The 25,433-nt window shown below is 45.9% G+C and overlaps 2 protein-coding genes across 5 annotated transcripts in view; both read right to left on the reverse strand.

Annotated features, from left to right (window-relative positions):
* The window catches only part of Nhej1 (non-homologous end joining factor 1), a 95,532-nt gene extending 82,511 nt beyond the window's left edge, over positions 1-13,021 (reverse strand). The window contains exons 1-3 of one of the 3 annotated variants that reach the window (XM_075951712.1): positions 12,230-12,820; positions 8,183-8,359; positions 7,359-7,586 (exon numbers count right to left, since the gene is read on the reverse strand). In XM_075951712.1, coding sequence (XP_075807827.1) covers positions 7,359-7,586; positions 8,183-8,359; positions 12,230-12,364 — 540 coding nt within the window. In that variant the 5' untranslated portion in view covers positions 12,365-12,820. Of the gene's footprint in view, positions 1-7,358; positions 7,587-8,182; positions 8,360-12,229; positions 12,824-12,903 lie in introns of those variants that run through there. The other 2 variants (XM_075951713.1, XM_075951714.1) reach the window with 2 other exon arrangements.
* Positions 13,022-13,328: 307 nt separating this feature from the next.
* Positions 13,329-24,985, reverse strand: Slc23a3 (solute carrier family 23 member 3). 2 transcript variants are annotated; one of them, XM_075951824.1, is made up of 11 exons: positions 23,043-24,985; positions 22,855-22,952; positions 22,625-22,698; positions 22,039-22,220; positions 21,611-21,703; positions 21,472-21,474; positions 20,874-20,919; positions 17,911-18,016; positions 17,493-17,657; positions 14,256-14,351; positions 13,329-13,837 (listed from the first exon to the last, which is right to left on the reverse strand). In XM_075951824.1, the coding sequence occupies exons 1-11, from the start codon at positions 23,483-23,485 to the stop codon at positions 13,554-13,556; spliced, it is 1,590 nt and encodes a 529-aa protein (XP_075807939.1). In that variant the 5' UTR covers positions 23,486-24,985; the 3' UTR covers positions 13,329-13,553. The 2 variants fall into 2 exon arrangements, with proteins under 2 accessions (XP_075807939.1, XP_075807938.1); XM_075951823.1 differs by lacking the exon at positions 21,472-21,474 and adding an exon at positions 18,479-18,732 and having other exon boundaries at positions 20,874-20,988; positions 21,611-21,734.
* Positions 24,986-25,433: the final 448 nt, after the last annotated feature.

The raw sequence follows: 25,433 nt of genomic DNA on the forward strand, positions 1-25,433 counted from the left end.
GCCAATAGAGGTTTGGTGGATTGAACTGAAAATAATTATCATTGCTAACCAAGCAGCCACAGTGGCCCTTTGGTGGCACCCCTCAAATAAGAGAAACTCCTAATGTTAATAACCAATCTCTCACTATAGTGGACTGGGAAGCACCACCTTCGAGATGCTAAATGTAACAACATGAAATGTGGCAAGGAATAGTTTTTAACCACTGCCATGTTTTTTTAAATAGAATATCATGGTCTCAGGCAACTGAAATGATCTATTACATCTATATAGAAAAAGAAAAAAATGTTTTTTAATCGGGAAATATTTCAACTTCCCAAATAATTTCACACCACTCTGAATTCCTGAGCTATAATTAATTTCAAAGTTAGAGGAACATTAAAATGATTTTTCTTGGGCCTGAGAGGGTTTCTGTGATGAATGCTGATTGGAAGTCCCCAAAATATGTATTAATGGCCATAAAAAGATTGGTAGCAAAATAAAAAATAAAGTAAAAGACAAGCAACCATGTAAAAAGATCAGTATACCTCCAAAGGCATAACATGAAAAACCATGCAGTACTTCAGGTAAGGGATATTCCCTTTCATTCATGGAAAGCAAAATATGAAGATGTGCTTACAAGCCTCTACATGTGAAGAGCTCCGTGACAGGCCGGCAGTGGTTGGTACAATAGAAGTTACCATTCTTCCCCAGAGAGGGAAACACTGTAAACCCACCCCCTAAAGTCTTCTGATTTCCTACTGAATGTATATGAGTCCTAGGCAGGAGGCAGCTGGCCCAGACGAGCTGTACCAGAGAGCAAAGTGAACTATCAGCAGGCTGGAGAACCAGGAAACAGATCCTAGTCTTGGCTCTGCCAGCATCTCATATGACCTCAGCTTTCACTGTCCTTAGCCTATGGTAATGCTGCACATGTCCTCTGTTTAATCCTCATATATATACAACAATAGTAATGTTGTAACTAGCGTTTGATAGATGGAAAAATTGAGTCATAAAAATTCTAGTCCTAATCCAAGGTAATATGTGTAACCTAAAGGTAGTGGGATTGATTGTAAATTCGTCTTCTGGTTCTGAAGCTTGTGTTCTTCCTACTACTAAGAAACTCTGGACCCCTAGGAATTATTTTAAAAAAAAAACTGGTGACAAATCTGAAAGTGAAAATACAGAAGATCAAGAATTATATTAGATGCATACCTGTAATCTCAGCAATGGGAGGCTGGAGCAGGAAAATCACAAGTTTGAGAACAGTCTGAGTCATATTTTGAAGCTTAGTCTCAAACACAAACACAAGGGCTGGAGAGATGGCTCAGAAGCTAAGAGCACTGGTTGCTGCTCTTGCAGAGGACCTATGTTCAGTCCCTAACACCCATATAGTGCCTCACAGCTGTCTGTAACTCCAATTCCAGGAAATGAGATGTCATCTCTGACCTCTTTGGACACCAGCATGCACATGGTGCACAGACGTACATGCAGGCAACACTCATACACATAAAATAAATAAATCTAATAAAAGAATTAAAACAGACAGAAAAGGTAGGGGAAAGTTGTATTAGATACTAGAAGTAACAGACAATAGGAAAAAGGGAGCAGTAAATTTTGTCACAAGGGGAAATAGAGGCAGAATCATGAAGCAGAGACCCAAAGCCTTTTGTATTCTACAATTATGACAGAGAATTAAGAACTATTAAGTCCCTTAGAGTTAATTCACATGTGATGGCTCGCACCTGAAATCTCAGCATCTGGGAAACAGGAGAGGCAGAAGTAGTTCACACTTGAGCTGGGCTACACAGCAGCATCCCATCAAGGAAGAAGAAAATATGCCCAAGAATGTGCCTCAGCTTAGAGTGTCTTGAATGCATGAAGCCCTGGGTTCAATCCCCAGCACACAGAGAACCAGGCAGCACACCTGGAATCCCAGTGCTGAGGAGGCAAAGGCAGGAGAGAGGTTGAAGGGTCCTTGGCTACACTGTGATTTTTGAGGATAGCCTGGGCTACATAAGACAGAGGGGGGGGAGGGAATAAACAAAAAGCTGCTATCAGCAATCAGTAATGGCTTTAGAAGGAATAAATAAGAGAGTAGACAGAAAGCACGTTTGTTTGTTTCTTAAACTGTATATCTTTAAATGCTGCATGAAATGTTTGTCTTTGGCATGAATTACCCATTCAAAAAAAAAGTAAATGAAAACTATTGCAAGAATGAGTAACAGGCAAAACTTCCAACCGCATGACCTCACAGACACACACCCGTCTGAAATAGTAGCCGCCTACATCCCTGATAGTGTCTACCAGCTCTAGCTTCTTTCCTGCAAAGTTCCCTGAGCCTGGGGGTTTCCCTGGGATAACAGGCTTCTTTGTTCCATGATAAGGACTTTATCTGAACTAAAATATACTTGTTAACCATTGTTCTAAGCCAACGTCTCCCTGTGGCCAACCAAAATTCATTCTCCTCTACACACTGCAGCTTCTTTCCCATGACAGACAGTTCCTCAGCTGGAAAGCTGCACTAAAAGAGTTACCTCAGCCTTCAGTTTTTTCCTCTATCTTTTTATCATTACTCAAGTGTTTATTGCACACACACACACACACACACACACACACACACACACACACCGCTGAAGCTCCTGGTCCATGTTAAACAAGTGCTCTAACACTGAGCTAGCTATACCCCTGACTTACTCTGTACTTTTGAAAGAAGAAATTACTAGAGTTCACCAATCTCCAGGACAGATGCCTCCCCACTTACAACAGTCTGAATTTGTAGGACTATATAATACACGAAGAGACTAGCTATCGCTAGGGATTCTCAAAGGTCTCAAATGGTTGGATGCCAGAAGCATCATTGAGGAAACAGTGCCCCCTGGTGTCACCTGGAAAAAAATCAGGGGCTCTGAATGACTATGAAATTCTGTATATAAAGTAGGATGGAAGCGCTCACAAGAAACTCAATTAAAGTCAACAAATGTGAGGGCTAACTACAGGACAGGACCTGTGGATGGGCCTTAGCAGTTTCCTCAGAACGTCAGTCACAACGGTGCACACCTGCAGCCATTGCTACTTGGGAGACTGAGGTGGTCCTGCCCCAAGGAGTTGGAGGCCAGCCTTGGGTAACGTCAGAGAACATCTTTAGCTGGGGTGTAGCTCACTGGTAGAGTGTGAGCCACAAGTGTGAGGTCCTGGGCTTGATCCCCAATACCACAAACAAACCAGTGACAAATGAGTAGTTCTAGCACTCAAGGTCTCTCGAGACGTCCTTTGCAGGCCAGAGAGATGGCTCAGAGGTTCAAGGCACTTGCTGCTCTTCCAAAGGACACCAAGTTTGGTTCCCCACAACCACTGTAACTCAGGTCCAGGAGATCTTCTGGTCTCTCAAGCACATAAACCCACTCATAGAAATACACATAATTAAAAATAAAAAAACTTTAAAAATAAAGACGTTCCCCAGGCTGTGGTGGCACACGCTGTTAATCCCAGCACTTGGGAGGCAGAGGCAGTAGAACTCTGTGAGTTCAAGGCCAGTCTGATCTATAGAGCTAGTTCCAGGACAGCTAGGGTTGTTGTGCAGAGAAACCTGTCTCAGAAAACAAAAAAGCAAAAAAAAAAAAAAAAAGTTCCTTGTCATATCTATAGTCTCTCTTTTTTGTTTTTGTTATTATTGCTGCTGTTTTTATTGTTGTTTTGTTTTGTTTTTCAAGACAGGGTTCTTTGTGTAGCCCTAGCTGTTTTGGAACTCACTCTGTAGACCAGGCTGGCCTCAGACTCAGAGATCCACCTGCCTTTGCCTCCCGAGTACTGGGATGAAAGGCGTGCGCCACCACCACCTGACTCCATCTGCATTCATTTATTGGTGCCAAACTTTCACATCACCTATAGGAAACTTCATGTGGATTATATCTTGAAGTGGGAAGTAGAAAATGAAGGTTTTGTAGATTGCTCTGCTAGACAACCTGCACCCTCCACCACCCACAGAACATTCTGATCACTGAGTTCTACTGAATACAGCAAGCACTATTTATTGGTTCTAAAAATTCTCAATACCCATGTGGAAGCTCACAGTTATCTGCAACTCCATTTCCAGGAAGTCTGATGACCTCTTCTGGCCCCTGCAGGTATCAGACACACATGTGATGCATAGACAGATATACAGGCCAAACACATACCCATAAAATAAAGTTTTTAAAAGGCCACAATGGCTGGATGGTGGTGGTGCACGCCTTTAATCCTAGCACTTGTGAGGCAGAGGCAGATGGATCTCTGTGAGTTTGAGGCCAGCCTGGTCTACAAGAGCTAGTTCCAGGACAGGCTCCAAAGCTACAGAGAAACCCAGTCTTGAAAAAAAAAAAGAAAAGAAAAACAAAAAAATGAAATAAAAAGGCCACAATGAACATTTGTGAAGAAATCTCTGAGTGTTTCTGTGTGGGCAAGGAGAGTGAGAGAGTTGGTTCTTGTTCTGTGATACTGGGTCTTCCTGTGAAGCTCTGGCCGGCCTAGAACTCACTAAGTAGCCCAAGCAGGCCTCAAACTCAGGGTGTTCTTCTTGCCTCTGCCTCCAGAGTACTGGGATTAAAGGCATATACCACTCTACCTGGCCAGACATGTACTTTGATCACTCTTAAGTAAGTATATAGGAATCGAATAGCCGGATTAGGTAGGGTATGCTCAATTTAAGAACAAAAGTTGGGGGGCAGGAGAGATAGCTCAGATCAGTCAGTAAAGTGCTCGTCATACAATTATAAAGACCTTCTGGAGCTTGTAGCTCCAGAACCCACATAAAACATGGTGAGCAATTCCAGGCCAGCCTGGTCTACAGAGCGAGTTCCAGGACAGGCTGGTCTACAGAGAGAGTTTCAGGCCAGCCTGGTCTACAGAGAGAGTTCCAGGACAGCCTGGTCTACAGAGAGAGTTCCAGGATAGGCTCCAAAGCTCCACAGAGAAACTGTCTCAAGGGGAGAAAAGAGACTCCTCAGCTCCTTCTCCAGCACCACATCTGCCTGCACGCTGCCATGTCCCACCATGATGATAATGGACTGAACCTCTGAACTGTATGTGAGTCATCCCAGTTAAATGTTTTCCTTTGTAACAGTTGCTGTGGTCATGGTGTCTCTTCACAGCAACAGAAACCCTAAGACATTGCCTGTATTATTTTACATTCCCATCAGTTACAGCAGATAGTTGGAAGAAATTCAAGGCTTACAGTTTAAGTTTTATAGACTATTTCAAATCCTCAAAGAGATGAAGATGGGATTCAAACCAGATAAACTAAATACAGTTCAAAGTCAGATTTTTTTTCTTTTCTTTCTCTCCCTTCCTTCTTTTTTTTTTCTTTTTCTTTTTGGTTTTCTATGTACCTGTCCTGACTGTCCAGGATGGCCTCAAACTCACAAAGACCTGCCTGCCTCTGCCTCCTGAGTGCTGGGAATAAAGGCGTTCACCATGCCCAGCAGTTGGTTGGTTTTTGAGACAGAGTATCATGTAGCCCTGCTACACTTAAATTCACTATGTAGCTGAGGATGGCCTTGAACTTACAGTCCTCTATAATGGTATAGTATTTGTATTTTAACAAATAAAGCTAGCCTGAAGGTCAGAAGGCAAAGCAGTCATACTAGTCAGCCATACAAGCCCTTAATCCCAGGACTCTGGTGACAGAGGCAGATGGATCTCTGTGAGTTCAAGGCTACCCTAGGCTACACAAGATTGATCCAGAAACGCCCCTTTGGTCTGAGCATTGGTAAAGGTAGAAGGTCTCTCTAGTGGCTGGCTGCTTTGCTCTTCTGATCCTCAGGTTGAACCCCGATGTCTGTCTCTGGGTTTTTATTATTCGTGCTATACTTCTCCTGCCTCTATCTCCCTAGTGCTATATTTACAGACATGTGCAATCATGCCTAGATTTAAAAATTTGTTCTTTTGTTGTTGTTGTTGTTGTTGAGTTTATTTGTTTGTTTTTTGAGACAGGATCTCTCTATTATGTAGCTCTGGCTGTCCTGGAACATGCTACATAGATCAGGCTGGGATTAAAGGCATATGCTACCACACCTGGCTGAAACTCTATCTTTGAGACAGGGTTTCTCTGTAGCTTTGGAGCCTGTCCTGAAACTAGCTCTTGTAGACCAGGCTGGCCTCGAACTCACAGTGCCTCCCAAGTGCTGGGATTAAAGACATGCACCACCACCGCCCAGCATGAAAACTTGTTCTTAAATTTACTAGTTCTTTTTACTAGTTCTTAAATTTACTTGTTCTTAAATTTACTAATAAAATTTCTTGGGGCAGTAAAGCTACAAGCAAGAGAAAGGCATGATCCTCCTGGTCTGTAAAAGAGGGCTTTGAGGTTGACTGGATTAATGCAGAGTTCGATTTCCAGCTCAGTCATGAATAAGCTGGATGGCTTTGGGCTTTCAATCTTGGTTTCCTGTTCTGAAAAATGGAAATAATAATATCTATCTTGTAGGAAAAGCATAAGGACAAAAGGAGGAAAAAAGCTCAGGAAAGTGTCACACCGCACTCTGTTAGCCAAGTGGTTTTGCTGAATCACAGCTTGGAACTATTAAAGCCTCTGCTTTAAGCCAGGTATGGTGAATCCCAAGCTTTGGAAGCTGAGGCAGGAGGATTGCTTCAAGCTCAAGGCAAGCCTGGATTATACAGTGATTTCGGGCAGCTAAGGTTGCATAATGAGACTCTCAAAAGAAAAAAAAATCAAGAAAAGTGGGTATGGTATCAGGCAGGGACGGGCAGATCTCTGTGGGATCCAGACCAGCCAGGGTTACAGTGAGACCCTATCTCAAAAAAAATAAAAAAATAAAAAATAAAATAAAATCAAGAAAAACTCTCAATTGGTAGAGTGCTGGCCCAGCACAAAGCCCTGGCTCGACCCCTCAGTACTGCATAATCTGAGCATGGTGGTGTACCTCTAACACACAGGTGAAAGAATGACGTCATCCTAGAATAGCCTAGCATACATGAGACCCTGTCATTAAAATAATAATATTGGATGAAGTCACCAAATAAAATGTGAAGATCCAAACCCTGCTCCTTTTGCAAGGCAAGACTATACCAGTCAAAAATCCCCATAGCCTCTGGTCTAGTCAGGGAGATTTTTTCCCCCTTATTAGAAAAGAATTTCAGCTGGGCAGTGGTGGTAGAGTCTTCAATCCCAGCACTCAGAAGGCAGAGACAGATCTCTGTGAGCTCAAGGCCAGCCTGGTCCACAGAGCGAGTTCCAAGACAGCCAAGGCTACAAAGAGAAACCATGTCTTGAAAAAAGAAAAGAAAAAAGAAAAAAAAATAATCCCAGGAACTATCAGGGCACCCAGATCTTTATCTGAAGTGGCTGGGATCCCCATCTGCACCCATATCTAAACTGCACTTACCTGTGCAGAACTAGCTGCAGCACAGTGGAAATGCCAGTTGAAGGGGAGACCAGACAGCTCACTTCGCACCCGGAGAATCAGGGTCTCTGCTACTCGATCGCAGGAGAAAGCGGCTTTGCTGGGGTGAGCGGCGTCCTGCTGAGCAGAATCTTTAAACAGTGGGAGAAGCAGTTCTTCCAGATGATGAAGGAAAGCAGATGGGGGAGCAGTTAGGCGCTTGTTCAGCTCCTAGAGAGATAGAGGGAGGGCGGTAAAGAAACTCCTTAAAGGCAAGAGCAAAGGGGAATCCAGGAAGACAACGGGCAGGAGAGGAAGGAGAAGCAAAGGGGAAGAACCGGCGCAGAATGAAGACAAGAAAAAGAGTCGCAAAGATCAACTAGCTTGCTCCACGGTTCTGTCCTGGGCAAGATCAACTTACTGAATTTACTATAGTAAATACATCATGTAATATAGATGAGAATATGTATTATTGTTCATGCAAAAATGAACCTCTCGGCCCCCCCCCCAGAAATGTTTCAGATTTCTGAATTTCTTGGATTTTGGAATCTATGCATAAATTTTTATTAGTTACACAACTCTGACCCCAAAATCCAAAATCTGAAATCTAAAACTTTTGAGTGCTTGAGTATAGAGGATGTGAAAAGCTCATATTTAAGAGCATTTCAGATTTTTGCATCTTTAGGATAGAGATGTTCAGTCTATAATTGCCTCAAACCAATCCAGCCTTCCTTGCCAATGTATAGACAGATAGTTTGACGGATGTTAATGTCCTCTGGCCAGCACACCACACCACAGTGATCCTTCTCTTCACACTTCTATCTTACCTTGGCTCGCTGGCTGACCACCAAAGCATCCACCTGTTCATGCCACACCTGTTGAAGATCCGAAATCAGCAAGGCATAACCCTCCTTGGTGATAAACGCCTTGGCCAAGAGTGAGTTCTCACTGAGTTGTAGCCATGCCCACGGCTGCATCAACAGGCCTTGCTCTAGTTCTTCCATCTGCAGGAAAGTCCTAATTTAGCACAGGGCTCCAGGATATTCAGCCCCCGAGAGGACCACTCACGATTCCACTGGAATCGTGTGAAAACCCTCCCCAGTAAAACAGACATAAAAGCACAACTCTTGCTTTACATGGCCAGCTTAACTACCCCTTCACAACTGACCTAAAATTAGTTTAGAATCTGGGGCTGGAGAGATGGCACAGAGGTTAAGAACACTGATTGCTTTTCCAGAGGATTAGGGTTGAATTTCCAGCACCCACATGGCAGTTCACAACCATCTGTAACTCCAGTTCCAGGGGATCTGCGGCCCTCTTCTGGCCTCCTCAGGTACTGCACATCTAGTATCTATGCATGTAGGAGAAAAACACTCATACACATAAAACAAAAACAAGCCGGGTGATGGTGGCGCACGCCTTTAATCCCAGCACTCGGGAGGCAGAGGCAGGCGGATCTCTGTGAGTTCGAGACCTGCCTGGTCTACAGAGCTAGTTCCAGGACAGGCTCCAAAGCCACAGAGAAACCCTGTCTCGAAAAACAAAAACAAAAAAAAATCCTTTTTAAAGATCAGAATATTTATGGGTGGTGGTGTACACACCTTTAATCCCAACACTCAGGAGGCAGAGACAGGCAGATCTCTGTGAGTTCAAGGCCAGCCTGGTCTACAGAGCGAGTTCCAGGACAGCCAAGACTGCACAGAAAAACCCTGTCTCAAAAAACCAATTTAAAAAAAAAATCGGATTGGGGGCTGGAGAGATGGCTCAGAGGTTAAGAGCATTGCCTGCTCTTCCAAAAATCCTGAGTTCAATTCCCAGCAACCACATGGTGGCTCACAACCATCTGTAATGAGGTCTGATGCCCTTTTCTGGCCTGCAGGCATACACACAGACAGAATATTGTAATAAATAAATAAATATTTTTTAAAAAATCGGATTATTTCTTACGTTAAGTTCCTAAAGAACAGAAAACATGTCTTTACCAGGTATGGTGGTGCATGCCTGTAATCCCAGAACTGAGAGATGGAGCCTGGGAGTTCAGGATCCTCAGACCGGCTGGGGACACATGAGTCAGATGCACCTTGATATAAAAGCAGAAAAAAAGGAAGAAAAAGAAGGAAAGGGGAGGAAAGGGCAGATCTCTTTCTTCCATAGTGTTAATTCAGCATATTGGTGCATTGAATATGGGAACCCAAGCCAATCCTATTGAATCTTTACTTAAATCCCATATATGTCAATGCTATCTTTCCCAGAACTTTTAAAAGGAAAAGAATGATTCTTGTCTTGAAAAAAATTTGTCAGGGTGGTGGTGGAACGCGCCTCTAATTATAGCACCTGGGAGGCAGAGGCAGGTGGCTCCCCAAGTGTGGTGCCAGCACGGTCTATAGTGAGTTCCAGGCAGCCAAGGCTACACAGAGGATCCCTGTCTCAAAATGCTAAATAAATAAAACTTAAGTCCTAAATGTGAGGGTCAGGACACTTAAATTAAATTATTTGGTTGCTAAACGCAAAGTATGGGTCGGTAGCAAAGGGCACTTGTGGCAAGCCTGATGAGCTGGGCTGGATTCCTAGGATTTCCGTGGTGGAGAAGAGAATGACCTTCACATGTGCAGGAATAAGTGCTATATTTCCTTTGTTTTGTTTTTCAAGACGAAGTTTCTCCGCTTAGCCCTGCTGTCCTGGAATTCCCCTTGTAAACCAGACTGGCCTTGAACTCAGAGATTTGCCTGCCTCTACCTCCCGAGTGCTGGATTAAAAGCATGTGCCACCACCATCCATGCTATGATTTTAATAATAATAAAAAAAGAAAGAAAGAATACAAAACACATGAAATCTGGAAGCAAACATAAAATCCTAAAGCAGACTTGGTGATGTGCACCTATAACCCCAGTACTGGGGAGAAGGAGGTGAGAGGGCCAAGGTTGGGCTAGGAGATGACTCTACAGGTGCAGCGCTTGCCTACATAAAAGCCTGGTGGGGTGGTATGCACCTGTAGTCCCAGGAGAAGCCAAGAAGGGGACAGCTACACCCAGGCCTACTTACCAAAGCTCTAGGCTGAGACTCTATCTCACACAAACAGTAGGAGGTGCCTGAGGACCACCTCCGAGATTGTCTTCTGACTTCTACATGTACTGTGACGCACACATGTACATACATGCTTACCCCAGATAAGAGAATATGAAATGAATAAATAAAATTAAAAAGTAAATGAAATTTTAAAATTTTCAAACAAACAAAAGTTCAACCTCCATAGTGAGTTCAAGGCCAGCCTGGACTACATGCAACCCTGTCCCAATTTAAAAGAAAAAAATCCCTAAAACAGGGGTTCATTTTGAACTTTTAATTTAGTTATCCTCTCACAATTTCATACATATATAATGTACTTTGATCATACTTTCCCTTGCGTATAATAGAAACCCTTACTCATAGTCTGTTCAAGTTAATCCTCTACAGTTATGGAAAATTCGTGTGTACGTGCGTTATAGAAGATGCCCACAACCGCCAACACATTAGTAACGAGCCGACAGTAATGACAGCGTCGTAACAGACACACAGTGGCACACCAAGGGTTAGAAGGAGCAAGAGAAATGTTCCAGTCCCTTTCAGCAAAAGAGCAGGCAGCATACTTCACACCACAGAGTAAATGACAGTCCCACCTCACTAACTGGGCACAACCCCACAATACCAGCATGCCTTCTGCAGAGCTTGGAACTCTTAGAGACCAACATTTCTACCCCAATAAAGGATGCTGTGGTCTGGCGAGATGGTCCAGTGGTTAAGAGCACTGGCTGATCTTCCAGAGGTCTGGGGTTCAATTCCCAGCACCCACATGGCAGCTCACAACTGTCTAATACAGCTCCCAGTGATCTGACATCCTCACACAGACATACATGCAGGAAAAATACCAATGCACATAAAAATAAAATCATTGACAAAATGTTGTATCCTCAAACTAGTTAAATTTGTAATAACTAAGTCTGTCTGACAGAACTGATTTTTCCTGTGGAGATAAGGTAACTTCCTTCATTATTTTTATCTATAAATACAAAATGAAGGGAAGTGCCAGGAGGTGAAAACTTAAACTACAAAAAAAAAAAAATAATGAAATTCCTGTTTAAATCTGATTGTCATTTCTAACGCAGTCTAAGCCATCTTCCTGGGTTTCAAAGCTGTCTCATGGCAATCCTTAATTTAGGCTGTAACTAACTAGTGGTATATAAATGTATATAATCAGAAGGACTTCACACAGACCTAGTGGCATTACTGCCATCTCGGTTCAAGTATGTGCACTGTGTGATATCTGCACAGTGATGAGATGGCCTAATAACAGCTCTCAAAAGCATATGGGCATTTCGAGTGACACGGGACTGCCTAGATGGTGGTTATTCCAGCAGCCTTGAAACCGTCTGGGCAGAGATGGGCATTTCCATCACGTGCTGTTCCAACAGGGAAGGCTGGTCTCGAAATGATTAAAGAGTCTTCGCTGGGCAAGAGTTGACATTGGAAAAGATTAGAAAGACAAATGAAGTTGCCAAACCCTCTAATTTCCCTTATAGGCACATCCTGGCATGCACTCTAAAAGTCACCAAAATTGAGTTTATTGGCCTAACTGGTCCTTCCTTAAGTCTCGAAGGTCAAAACCCACAAGTTGATGTTTTGTCTGAATGGAAAGGAAGTTGTTTAATGTGGTCAGGGACAGCTGGCCCTATAAAAATGTGTAAAACATTCAGCACCAGACCCAGGCTGGCTGCTCCTACCACTCAGCCTAGACTGAGGTAAGTGTAACTCGGTGAGTCAGGCATGAGGAGGCATGCCTGTGATCCTAGCACACAGGAAGCTGAGGCAGGAGGATCTTGATTTGGACAGCAACATACCAAGAGCCTCTTAATGGTAGAACGAATTGGAGCCTGAGATCGTCGCCAGCTTGGAGGGAGAAGGAATCTAAGTCCCCTGGGTTTTACTTTCCCCAGCACAAGTTGGTCTTCAAAGACCACGTTAACCAACTTCATCGGGTTGTCTTTCAAGAGTAAGAAAGTGAAGTTGCCCCAAGGTCTGTCACTCGGCCTTGGAGTCTTCTCATGATAGTTCCTACAACACCCTGCAGAGGGCAGCAAGACCCAACAGACGAGCCGGTGGGGACACGCCCTGTGTCACCAAAGAGGGCAAACCTAGGCCCTGCAGCCAGAGGCCTCCCCGGGAGCGCCCTCCGGCGTCCATCCACCACTCCCGCAGGGCCTTCGTTAGCCCGTCTTTCATTTTTAAAGCACCGGCTGCACGCAGATGAGCTCAGGACCCCAAAAAGGGTAGGGCCGAATACAGCCCAGCTAAGGAGGAGCCTCATTCGCCACCCGCGAAGACTGAGGCCGAAGACGGACTGCGCACGCGCAGGACCGCCCACTCCTGGAGGCCTGCCCCAAAGCCCGGGCTGCGCGCGCTCCCTTCTGGGAAAAAGCACCCGGGTAGGGGGTCACCGTGAAAGTTCCTCTCCGCTTTTCGGCGTCCGGCCGGACCCAGATCTCGGCACCGACTCGAAACCGACCCCACCTACCGTCAACGGCTGCGGGAGCTCCCACCCTCCTCACGGCGGGCCTGCCCTCGTGCGCAAACTGAAAGGCCTAGGGTAGAGGCCACCCCCCCACACACACTCGAGAAGGAGGAGTCTTGGGATACGGGGCGGAGCCAAGACCTGTGGCGGGCGGGGACCCGAAACCTCACTTGACAAGACTACTCTGCTGCTTTCCTAATTCCTTTCCAGTAGAAACGAAATATTACTTCCTCCTTGCCCCTTCTTCATTATTTACATCTTTATTATAGACTATCTCTTGCTGCACATTTTAGTTACTAATTTAAATCTTAAATGCAGGGACCCTGTCATATTCATAACTGCAGGTGCAGGACCTTGGTCGTGGGAAGCACTCAATATAATTGAATGCTAGTACATTCAAGTGGCATTGGCAGTTCACAGGCAAAAAAAAAAATCTCATTTATTCGCTTAATGACCCATTAAACCCATGGCCCCTGCTTCTGAACACGTTAGCCTAAGAGAAGGAAAGGCATCCCATTCTATTGGGAAAGGGTGCATCTAGAAGGGCCACAAACACCTTCTCACTGGGAGAAAGTATTGCCTCGCAGGTGAGACTCCAGCAAACTGGGAGTTACTGCTAGACTGATGAAGACAAAAAACGGTGCTCATGGTAATTACTGGGACCTAACCGCTTCTCTGCTAGCTGCGGGGCATGACTCCTCAGAGTTAGGCAACAAGTCGGCCATCTCTCCTGTTTTAGAGGGCCCTCCTTCCTCATCCTCAGAGTCTTCAGGCATTGGACAGAGGCAATGGAGAGGCTGTGGGATGTGGGAACACAGGTTTGTGATGGGTAACGGAAGCCCATACTCTTGAGCAGCCCTCTCCCTGGACTTCTGAGTTTCTTGGGCAGTGAAAGAAGTTGGCAGCCGTTGACCTAGGCCTCGCTCAATCCGTGTACCTGCAAAAGAGGGTTTGGTCAGGCTGGAGGGATAGCTCAGCTGTTAAGAGCTGGTTACTGTTCTTACAGAGGACCCAAGTTCGAGTCCCAGCTCCGATATCAGACGGCTTACAACTGTATCTCTGCATCTGGGAGGATGTGCATTCGTATGCATATACCCACAGATGCACAGACATACACATAATTTAAAATGAAAATAAATCTTCAAAAATAAGTAAGCCAGGCATGGTGGCACACAACTTTAATCCTAGCACTTGGGAGGCAGAGACAGGTGGGTCTCTGTGAAGTTGAGGCTGGTCTGGTCTACAGAGTGAGTTCCAGGACAGCTAGGGCTGTTATTCAGAGAAACCTTGTCTCGGAAAAAATAAGTAAAAGGAGGGGCTGGGCTGGTCATTACCCAACCCTGGTCCCAACTTACCAGAAATGGTGTTTTCTAGAAGAAAGCCCAAAAGACCCGCTAGAAAAATGGGTTCTGCCAGCAAGGAACGCAGGAACATATCCAAGGGGCTCCAGCCTACAAAGGATTGGGGCCAGGCAGGAAGGTAACTGATACTGTCAAGGCAATGTGTCTTCCCTTTCAGACCTAAATTAAGTCTTGGACCAGGGACAGTTTTCACTAAGCCATCATTCCCTCCCACTGCAGTGTGTCCCGCTACAAACTCCCTTTCCCACACTCAGGCCCTTCCCAGAGGATCCCTCTTAACACTGTGTTTTCTTTTTTTGCTTTTGTTTGTTTTTGTTGTTGTTCTTGTTGTTTCGAGACAGGGTTTCGCTGTAGTTGTGGAGCCTGTCCTGGAACTAGCTCTTGTAGACCAGGCTGACCTCGAACTCACAGAGATCTGCCTGCCTCTGCCTCCTGAGTGCTGGGATTAAAGGGATGCGCCACCACCACCCGACAACACCATATTTTCTAAGCACCCACATACCCTCTGGATTCCTGATGTTCAAGGCTTCCTTTCTCTGGACAGTTTGGTGTTGTATGTAATTTTGCTATGTTAAAGTTAAAGCCTTTTTTTGTTTAAACCGAAAAAGGGGAAATGATGGAGGAAGGTCATTGGTTAAAATAAAAGAAGCTGCTTGGCTCTCATTGGTTAGGAGATAGGTGGGAGGAGTAAACAGAACAGAATGCCGGGAGGAAGAGGAAGTGAGGTCAGACTCCACAGCTCTCCTCTCCGGAGCAGACACTTCAGAGAGACGCCATGCTGCCCGCTCCAGGGAAGACGCACGCTATGAAGCTCCAACCCAGGATGGACTTAGGCTAGAATCTTCCCGGTAAGCGCACCTAGGGGCGCTACACAGATGATTAGAAATGGGCTAAATTAATATGTGAGAATTAGCCAGTAAGGGCTAGAGCTAAGGGCCAAAGCAGTGTTTAAATGAATACAGTGTCTGTGTAATTATTTGGGGCATAAGCTAGCCGGGCAGGGCAGGCGGCTGGGGTGTTTGGGGACGCAGCCCCACCGTCGCCCCATATTACAACAGTTTGGGATTAAAAAGCCCTGTCTCTTCCACTTCTGACCTTTGGTGCTCTAGCCTGAGCCTCAACACTTCAGTCCTACAACACTTTGGGCCTGGTAATTTTGCTATGAGCAGCTGTCCAGTGCACTAAAGGATGTCTACCAACCTCTCTAAGCACCGAATGCCTGTAACAATCCCTTTTCTCACTGAATGTGGTAGCGCATGCCTTTAATTCCAGCACTCAGGAGGCACAGGCAAGAAGACTCAAGAGTTCAAGGCCAGTCTGGTCTACAAATCAAGTTCCAAGACATCTGGGTGGTTACACAGAAAAACCCTGTCTCAAAACAAGCAAACAAACAAACAAAAAAATCCTCTTTCTCCCATTTTGTAACATCTGGGGAAAAAAAGTCTCCACACATGGCTAAATCTTCCACATGGAACAAAACTTGAAAACCACGGCTCTGGATAACCCATGCTGTTTGTGGCTCTCAGGATACGCTACTTCGGTCCCATAATCCTATCCTTTATCTTTGTGGATGGTGGAAATATGACCAAGAATGACCTTATCAGCTGTCCCTGTGGTTGACATCATAATCTTGTCACTTGGGAGTCTGGTCTGAAGCAGGAGGATTGCCAAGAGTTTGAAGCCAGACAAGTTTCCAAAAGGAGACCCTGTCTCTCACACAGAGAAATGGCCTTTGCCAAATAGGTTTAAGTTTTTCCATCCTCAAAGACCAATTGGTTCTACTGAATCACCTCAGTCAGAAGCTACTCTTGTCATTGAGTGCCATGGGTCCTTTGCTTTTGTTTTTCTCTGGGCCAATCTGTGTACCCCTGACTGGCGTGGAACTCACTGTTCAGACTACTGGCCTCAAACTCGCAGAGGTCCCACAAGCCGGGGTTTAAGGCATGGTCTGCCATGCCCTCCTCACGGCTCTTGTCTTAACCTCCTTGTCATGCTCCTGAACAAATCCCCTCCTTCATACCACTGTACCATCCAGAAGCACTTTTGTGTCTTGACCTAGTTAGCTTTCTTTAAAAAAAAATTTGAGGGGAGGAGTTTTGTAACTGGCCAGCCTGAACTGTCAACTTGTCACTGCCTAGAGTTACCTGAGAAGAGTGTCCCAACTGAGGAATTAATTGCCTAGATTAGATTGGTTTGTGAGGAAGTCTGTGGGGGAATTGTTTTGATTGGTGGTTAGTAGGGCCTGGCCCACCATAGGCAGTACCATCCCTAGACAGGTAGTCTTGGACTGTATAAGAAGTTAGCTGAGCGTAAGACAGCATCCTCCATGGTACTGGCTGTGAAGTGAGTTCCTTGTTTGGAGGTAATGCTGTGTAGATTAGCAAGCAGACCTGCCTTTAAGATTTTGCCTTGAGTTCCTGCCATGGCTTCCCTCCAGGATGGAATGTGGCCTGGAATAAGCCTCCCCCTCCCCCAGAGCACAAAAGCAGGAGCATAGTGCTCAATAAAGTTTGTTAAATAAATGAATGAAGTATATGCAAAATCTCATTGTGAGAACAAGAATTCAGAGAGCCTAAAGCAGTGGCTCCAACCTTCCTAATGCTGTGACCCTTTAATACAGTTCTTCATGTTGTGCTGACCCCCAACATAAATCTTATTTCCTTGTTTGTTTTTGTTTATTTGAGACAGGATTTCTCTGTAGCTTTGGAGCCTGTCCTGGAACTCGCTCTGTGGACCAGACTGGCCTCAAACTCACAGTGATCTGCTTGCCTCTGCCTCCCAAGTGCCGGGATTGAAGGCGTGCACCACCATCACCTGGCCCATAAATTATTTTCATTGCTACTTCATTACTGTAATTTTGCCACTTTTGTGAGTCATACCACAAATATCTGTGTGTTTTCTTTCTTTCTTTTCTTTTTTTTTTTTGTTTTGTTTTTCAAAACAGGGTTTCTCTGTGGCTTTGGAGCCTGTCCTGGAACTAGCTCTTGTAGGCTCTTGTAGACCAGGCTGGCCTCAAACTCACAGAAATCTGCCTGCCTCTGCTTCCCAGATGCTGGGATTAAAGGCGAGTGCCACCACCGCCCGGCAAATATCTGTGCTTTCTGATGGTCTTAGGCAACCACTATGGTCATTGGGGGTCATTTGACCCCCAAAGGAGTCATGACCTACAGGTTGAGAACCACTGATCTAAAGCCTCAATCCCACTCTTTTTTTCTTCTCCACCCCACCTACCTGTGTTGAACTCTGGGGCTTCCCAGAGCCACCTTGGCAGAAGCAAGGCCATAAAGATGGAGAATCCCACAATGAAGACATTTCGCCCAGAGTCAATGTCAGCCAGGTGGAAGCTGGAGAAGCCAGCAGACAGAACTACAGCCTGGGTCACTCCCAGTACCCCACCTGCCTCATACAGAAGAAAACACAGTGGTAGGAAGAGGGCAAAGCTCAGGGTTTGTAGGGTAGGCAGGTTGTAATGGGGAAAAATAACCATTAGGCTTGTTTGTGATTCATCAAGAAACTCAGTTGGGCTGAGAAAACAAGAGCATATGTCCATATCCATTCAAAGAAGCTATTTAGAAAGAAAGGGCACAGCTTAGCCAGCTGGTTGGGCCAAATAGTATTCTAATACCTCTCTTCACATCTATTCACTTACCAAGCACGGGCAGTGGGATGTTGATGAATAACTGAGCCAGCCTTGGGGAGAGCCCAAGACCCACGCAGAATAGCCCCACCAGGTGGGCTACTTGCTGTGAACCAGTCTGCATAAAGAAGAGACACTAGAGAACACAGCCGACTCCTTGGACTGTACCAGGTCTTTGCTTGGCCCACTTCATTTCAGCTTTCATATCCCAGCTTAAATGTGACCCTCCTAAGCATCCCAGCCACTCTACCCAAAGGTACCACCTTTGCTCAGTCCATACACCACTGCTTTCAGGACAGTGTTTACTACCCTCAAACTATGCTATACACTTCCTTTTTATGAAGTCCCCAAGAGAGCAGGGCTTTCTCTGACTCATTCTTCAACTGTAATGAGCCTTGGCAGAGCTCCCAATTCACCCGCACACCGATTTCCTGTTTCTCTACATGCATAGCATTTTGTACTTCTAGGCACCTCCCTCAGTGAACTGCCTGACTGAGAGTTCGCCCGGCTGACAGTCTATCAGTATGAGCTCCTGCCCTTGTACCTCCAGTCCCCTCAGTCCTGTCTTAGATCCACGTACCTGGAAAAGACTCACTGTGCCTACGTTAGGGAAGCTGGATGCAGTGCCCAGGGGGCTCCCCAGCAGCCCTGCCAGCACACTGCCCAGCCCCTCCAGGCTCAGCCCTCGACTGCAGGCATGTGGTGGTGGAGGAGACAAATGCAACAGCTGGCCACACAGGGCATAGCAACCCAAGGAACTGGTGGAGGCTGCCAAAGCCATGGAGATGCCTGCAGCCAGGGCCCTGGGTGTCAATAAGGGCCAATCCCACTCACCTGAGGAAGAAGAAGGAGTTATCTATAGTCATCTACAGACTCAAGCCTGGAGCATACCTCTGCCTCTAAATGCCTGTACCACAAGAATCCCAGATGCTCTCTAGTGGTTCAGCATATTACTGTTGGGCAAAACCACTGAACTCTAAAGACCTTCTCTTCACTATGATCTACGGGGTAATCCTTGATCTCAGACTCTCAGTTCTGTTCCTAGCCTCATTCCTTATCACATTCCACCTTACTTCAAACACATTAGCTTTGTTTTAGGGACTGGACTTGCTGGGTTCCTGGCAACCACAGGGCCCTTTCATATGCTGTTTACCTAGTACACTCCTGAGTCCTGTTTACCTACTGTCTCCTGTATCCTGTCCAACTAGCGCCCATTCTCCCCACCTCTTACATCTCATCTCACTTCTTCAAGGGTTATTTCTCCCACCACATTCAAGCGTGGTGATGCATCCCTGTAATTACAACACACGCAAAGTACAGAGAGTTTAAGGCCATCGTTGACTACAAGGCAAGTTCAAGGTCAACTTAGGCTATGTGAGATCCTATCTCAGAAAAGGGGGAGGATATAAGAACTGGGGGATGGGGAGAAAGTGCTGTGAGATGCTCTCTTCTGGACATGACATGACAATTGCACTCATGAGCTCACAGCGGCCACCACTACTTGCACAAGATTTATACAAGAACAAGCCATTCGAGATCCAAACATGGAAGCAGGAGTGTGGTAAAAGTTCATGAGGCTTCACCCCAGCTGAGGAGCTAGGTGATAGCTGCTGGGGAAGGGGCAGCCAACTTTCTTCAGAGGTGTGGACCCTAGTAGGTTGCCCTTGCTCCAGCAGATGGCTCCACACCCATGCACAGACAGGCAGTACTAACCAGACTCAGTGAATCATTTTTCTGAAGGACATGAAGATGGGATGGGGATGTGTTGGAGGCAGTGGGAGGAAAGGTTGGATATGATCAAGATGTATTGTATACATGTATGAAACATGTCAAGAAATAATTTAAAATATATTTAAAAAGAACACTTTTTTTTTCAAGACAGGGTTTCTCCCTATAGCTTTGGAGCCTGTCCTGGAACTAGCTCTTGTAGACCAGGCTGGCTTTGCACTCATGGAGATCCATCCACCTGCCTCTGCCTCCTAAGTGCTGGGGTTAAAGGTGTGTGCCACCACTGCCCGACCTAAAAAGAACACTTCTAAAAAGAAAAAAATCTAAACAACAACAACAAAACAAAAAATAATAACAAAAAAAAACAAGTTCTCTCAATCCCTCTAATAGTATCAAATTTTCTCTCACTACAAATCCTAGTTTTACTTAGGTACATTTATTACAATGATAATTTTAGATTTACTTAAATATATATTTTATATATATATATTGCCAGCTCCATGAAGCAGACATTATTACTCCTGTATTCATCACTATGCCTACCATGTGCTGAGGGCCTGGTCAAAACTCAACAGGCCATTATTAAGCTGTTAATGAAGGGGGCTGATGTGGAGTTCGGTGTAATGCCCTTGCTGAGTATGCGAGTATGCAGGAGGTACTAAATTGACGGACCCCTACCATTATGACAAATAAACATGAATGACAAAGTTTCACATATGCCGACTCCAAGGCAATAACTCTACAGTTACCAACAGAAATGTCCACAGGGGCTGATAATGTAAAGTTGCTAGTTGGTCAGCGATCTCAAGAGTAAGCAGAGGGATGGAGAGTAAGTATATATGGTATAATGTCTCCTGACACTGACCCAAATAATACACCTGCAGTGAAGTGGGGGGCAACTCCTCAAGTGGGCAGTTTCTCCACCTGTGTTTTAAGAAAATACAGATTTAATTCAGAAGTGAGAGGTGAGTTCCATTAAATCTTTTATGTGACTATGTGACCTTTTTTTTTTTTTTTTTTTTTTTTTTTTTTTGGAGACAGGGTCTCATGAAGCCCAGGTTGGCCTCAAACTTGATATGTAGCTGCGGATGACCTTGAATTCCTGATCCTCCTGCCTTCACTTCCCAAGTATTGGAATTACAGATATGTGCTATTTCACCTGGCTAAAGTCTATTAAGTTGTGAGTTCAAAAAAAAAATAGAAACCTTTATTTGATCAAGAGAATGGGAGCATAGGAGAAAACCTACCTGGGTGAGGCAGCCAAAACCATGGTGCCTCAGTGGGATCAGACAGCTGTAGGGGGATAACACTCAGACCCAGAAGGGCAGAGATGATCCACACACAGGCCACAGGGGTAAGCACCTGAAGGACAACACTGAGATGGGAAAGAGCTCCCTCCTCCCCCAGAACCTTCTGAAACTCAGAAGTAGGAGACCAAAGGAACCGTCCATGTCAGTCCCACACACCTTTTCCACTTTGACGGTTATATATATATACATATAATACAAATACATATAATATTTTATATTTTGAGATAGGGTCTATGTAGCCCTGACTGTCCTGTAACTCTCTATGTAGACCAGGCTAGCCTCAAACTTACAGAAATCTTCCTGCCTCTGCCTCCCAAGTGCTAGAATTAAAGGCATGCACCACCATGCTTGGTTCAACTATTTTATTTATGTTTGGGGGCGGGCTTAAAGGCCATACAAGGGACTTGGCTTCTGGAGCAGGAGTTACATGCAGTCATGAGCCACCCACATATGTAATGGGAGGCAAACTGGGGTCCTCCAGAAGAGCAGCAATGCCTTATGTTTATTGTCCATGTATTTCAGGCTGGGCTGAAACTTCCTATATAGCAGAACTTGAACTCCTGAGTCCTTTTGCCTCCCCCTGCCCGGTAGGGAATCACCGGTGTGTGCCACCTCACCTGGCTATGTGCATCAGTCGGCCCTTCTCGCTCCATCTGCCCAGAGCCCCCACGTACCGAAAGGAGTCGGAAGACAGGAATATAAATGTGAGTTGAAGAAGTTGAAGCTGGCCTCCAGGAGCACAGGGGTACCCGGCAGGAGCCCAAGTGCTGAGAACAGATCACCATGAGCAGGATGAGTCTAGAAAAGAGAAGGAGCTCAGTGGGTCAGAAGCATCAGAACCCTGAAGGGTGGCAATGCTGGGGAGCAGAGTATCACAGAAGCTGCTCATGGAGGGGTAGGGAGGGACTCTGAGGTAACATAGCATGTGACTATGAATATCAGAGAGACCGAGGGAATTAAAGGAAAGGCTTGGATCCCAAATCTAAAACCTGCTATCCCTGCCCAGGTGGCTATGGAATCTAATAAGGCAGAAGCTCTGTCTGTCCTCCCCAAGTCTGCACACCCACTGAGTACCATCCCACACCTGTTAGGACTCACTTACAGCAAGGCCAGGCCCCAGTGAGCAGAACAGAACTGGGCCACCTCCTTGTGGGCAGAGAGCCCTGCTACAACCAGGCTGGGTGCCAGCACCAGTGGTCCACAGTAGGGAAAAACACGGCCAGGCAACCCTAGAAGTCCTATTGTGCCCTGCAGCAGCCCGGATACCACCACTGCCCCTGACACCTGATGAAGGAGAGGAGAGGAGAGGATGGGTAGAAGACGTTCTACTCAATCAAGTTTACTTCAGTCTGGAATTTCTTTTTTTAAAAAAATCATTTATTTACTTTTATTTCATTGGCATTGGTATTTTGCCTACATGTATGTCTGTGTGAGGGTCCTGGGATTAGAGACATTTGTTAGCTGCCATGTGAGTGCTGGGAATGGAACCCGGGTCCTCTGGAAGATCAGTCAGTGCTCTTAACTGCTGAGCCATCTCTCCAGCCCCAACCTGGGATTTCTAACAAATTCCAAGGGCAGGCTTCTGCCTTGCTTCCTTCCCGGTAGCAGCGGTGTCTGCACAATGGAAATGAGAGTGTCTCCAGGCTGGGATCACCCCGTCCTTCTGCTGTCTTTTTCTAGGCACTCACCTCTCGGAGAGAAGTGTTCCAGAGCTCCAGGCCATGGCAGCTTGACAAACTACACAGATGCAGTGAGTGGGAGGCTGAAAGTTTGGGATACAGAGAGGTATAAACGGAATAGAGACTCAGCGCTCTCCTGGACTGATGCCTGGTATGACCCCCAAGACCTCTCTCTCTACAGTACCCGACAAGCTCCAGCACATACTTCTGCCACTAGCCTGTCTTTACTCTGTACTCACCGTTTCCAGGGGTCTTGGTAGTCAGAGATGGCTTCTGGTTTGTCAGCACCAGTGCAGGGATAAGGAACTCTAAGGATGGAGCCTGGACTAGAGGCAGCCTGTAGGAAGGGCAGCCCCAGCAGGTTTGGAAACGTGGCAGTCAACAGGGTTCCCTTGTCTCTTCCCTCTCTCAAAGGAGTTCCCCTCACCTGCTGCCCATCCAAGTTTGCAGGACCGTAGACACACCACAGGAAAAGAAACTGGAAGCCAGAAGCTGAGCAGGTGAGTATGAGAGCCCCCCTGGGGGAAGGCTGTGAAGCAGCAGCAGGTGGGAGGCAGAGAGCAGAGATGACAGAACCAGGAAATGCTGGAGAGAGGAGTGCAGAGGGGCAGGCTTCAGAAATACCCATCTGTAGGTTTCTCGTGACTCATTGACTCCCTCCAAATACCAATTCCAACCAACTTCTGCACCTCTGCCTCCTACCTGTAGAGCCAGAAGACAGCTGAGGACCCAGGTGGAAGGCCCACACCGAGAGGCCCATGAGTGGGAGGAGGGATTCTGGAGAGGGGGCAGCAGTGGTGGCACGGGAGCAGGGGCATCCTGCGAGCCCACAGCTAGGAGTGGAACGGGATGGAGAGGTGATCGGCTCATGCTGCCTGGCTGGATTGTGTCTTGGCTGCGCGGGATAGTTGAGTAAAGAAAGAGGTCAGAGTGTGGGTGGAGTGCACTGACTGTTGCGGGGAGGGGGTGGGAGTGTCAACGAAGCGGAGAGAGAGAAATAAGGGCTTGGGAGCAGGACAGGGCTCTTTCACCTTTGCCCAGCTCTTGAGCAAGTTCCATCAGCCATTAACCTAGCAGCTGAGTTCTGGACCCCTCCCTCAAGAATTTTCACCCATGCCCCTGCTTCTACCAGACTCTGAAATGGAGGGTTAGGGGAGACCTATCAGAATAGCCTCAAGAGATTAGATTTTGCAAACTCTCCTCTCACCATCAGCATTCAGCAGCATCTATTAGGTACACATTCTTCAACCAAACAAGACGTGCCCACATCCCATAGGACAATGACCACTACATATAACACACTCACTGTAAAGCAAGAGTAATTAATAGCAATGTGTTTGAAAAGTAAAGCTTTTCAAAACGCGAAAGCTTGGGCACAAATAAACCAGAAGGCAATGGAACAGTCTGCTGCCGCCCATGCCCATAGATAGGGTCACTGTGGAGGAGATGGCTACCTGCCAGCCAATGACATTTACTGGTAATTCAGATGGCATAAGCAGTATTGACATCGGCAACCTGGTTTCCTAAAATAGTGAGCAAACCTTTGGTGAAACATTGAACAAAGTATACATTTACTTTACATGGAAGTATAATTCCACAAAAATTGAATTTTTTTTTTATTTTTGAGATTATTATTTCTGCCTTCCCTTTCCTCCCTCGAAACCGTCCCATATACCCCTCCATCTCATTTTTCAAATTCATGTCCCTTTTTTCACTGTTACTACATGGATATATGTACATACACATATGTATTACTAACTATAACCTACTTAGTCTGTATGTTACTCATACTTCCAGAGCTGACCATTTGGTACTGAGGAAGACTTACTCCCACTCCCAGCATCCCTTTGTTGCATTTAATTCTTTGTGGGTTGAGTCCTCAGGTTGATTTTTCCAAAATGCACAAAAATGTCTCATTTGCACTTAAAAAATAACTTTAGAATCGGCTAGGTGTGGTGGTACATAACTGTATCCCAGCACTCTGAAGGCAGATGTAAGTGGAAAGCAAGTTCCATATCAGCCTGAACCTCACGAGTCAGTTTCCAATGGCAGCTAACTCCATTTTTAATAGGCGCTAACAGGATTTTATATGCACAGTGATGTCTTAGAAACTTCATGGTAAAGGTTTTAAGTCCTTTAGGGAGCCTAGCATCCCACTCAAACTGAACAAATGCCAGTAGCATTCCCAAAGACTATACCCCCCTCCCCCAAAATAAAGCCGGGTGGCAGTGGCGCACGCCTTTAATCCCAGCACTCAGGAGGCAGAGGCAGGCGGATCTCTGTGAGTTCGAGGCCAGCCTGGTCTACAAGAGCTAGTTCCAGGACAGGCTCCAAAGCTACAGAGAAACCCTGTCTCGAAAAACCAAAAAAAAAAAAAAAAGAGTACATATCACAATGACCCTTGGGGGACCCACCAGCCCACTGACCTTACTCCTACCCCCCACTCCCTACACAATCTTTGGCAGTTAGCAGTCCAAATACACCACAGATTGTTCTTCCATTGATGACCCAGCTCTGGTTCTTCAACACCAGCTACTTCCATGAGTCACCTTGAAGAGGTCAGTAGGGCTTGCATTCTAGGAGCTCAAGTGGACATGCTTTGGTACGTAAGGATTCACAAGGCTGGTACCCACCCAGAATACGTAACAACGGACAAGGCCTTCCCAGGCCTGGGACAGTCACTGCTTGTATCCCATGGTAGGCCACATCCCCCAATTTCAGGGCCTCTGAGGCAGTAGTGGCAGGAATGCAGGAACATTTGAATCAGGAATAACTATCAAACTAACAGGGAGTTTTGAAACAGAGTCAGAGAGAATGC

The sequence above is a fragment of the Microtus pennsylvanicus genome, chromosome 17, assembly GCF_037038515.1.
Source record: "Microtus pennsylvanicus isolate mMicPen1 chromosome 17, mMicPen1.hap1, whole genome shotgun sequence".
Lineage (NCBI taxonomy): Eukaryota > Metazoa > Chordata > Mammalia > Rodentia > Cricetidae > Microtus > Microtus pennsylvanicus.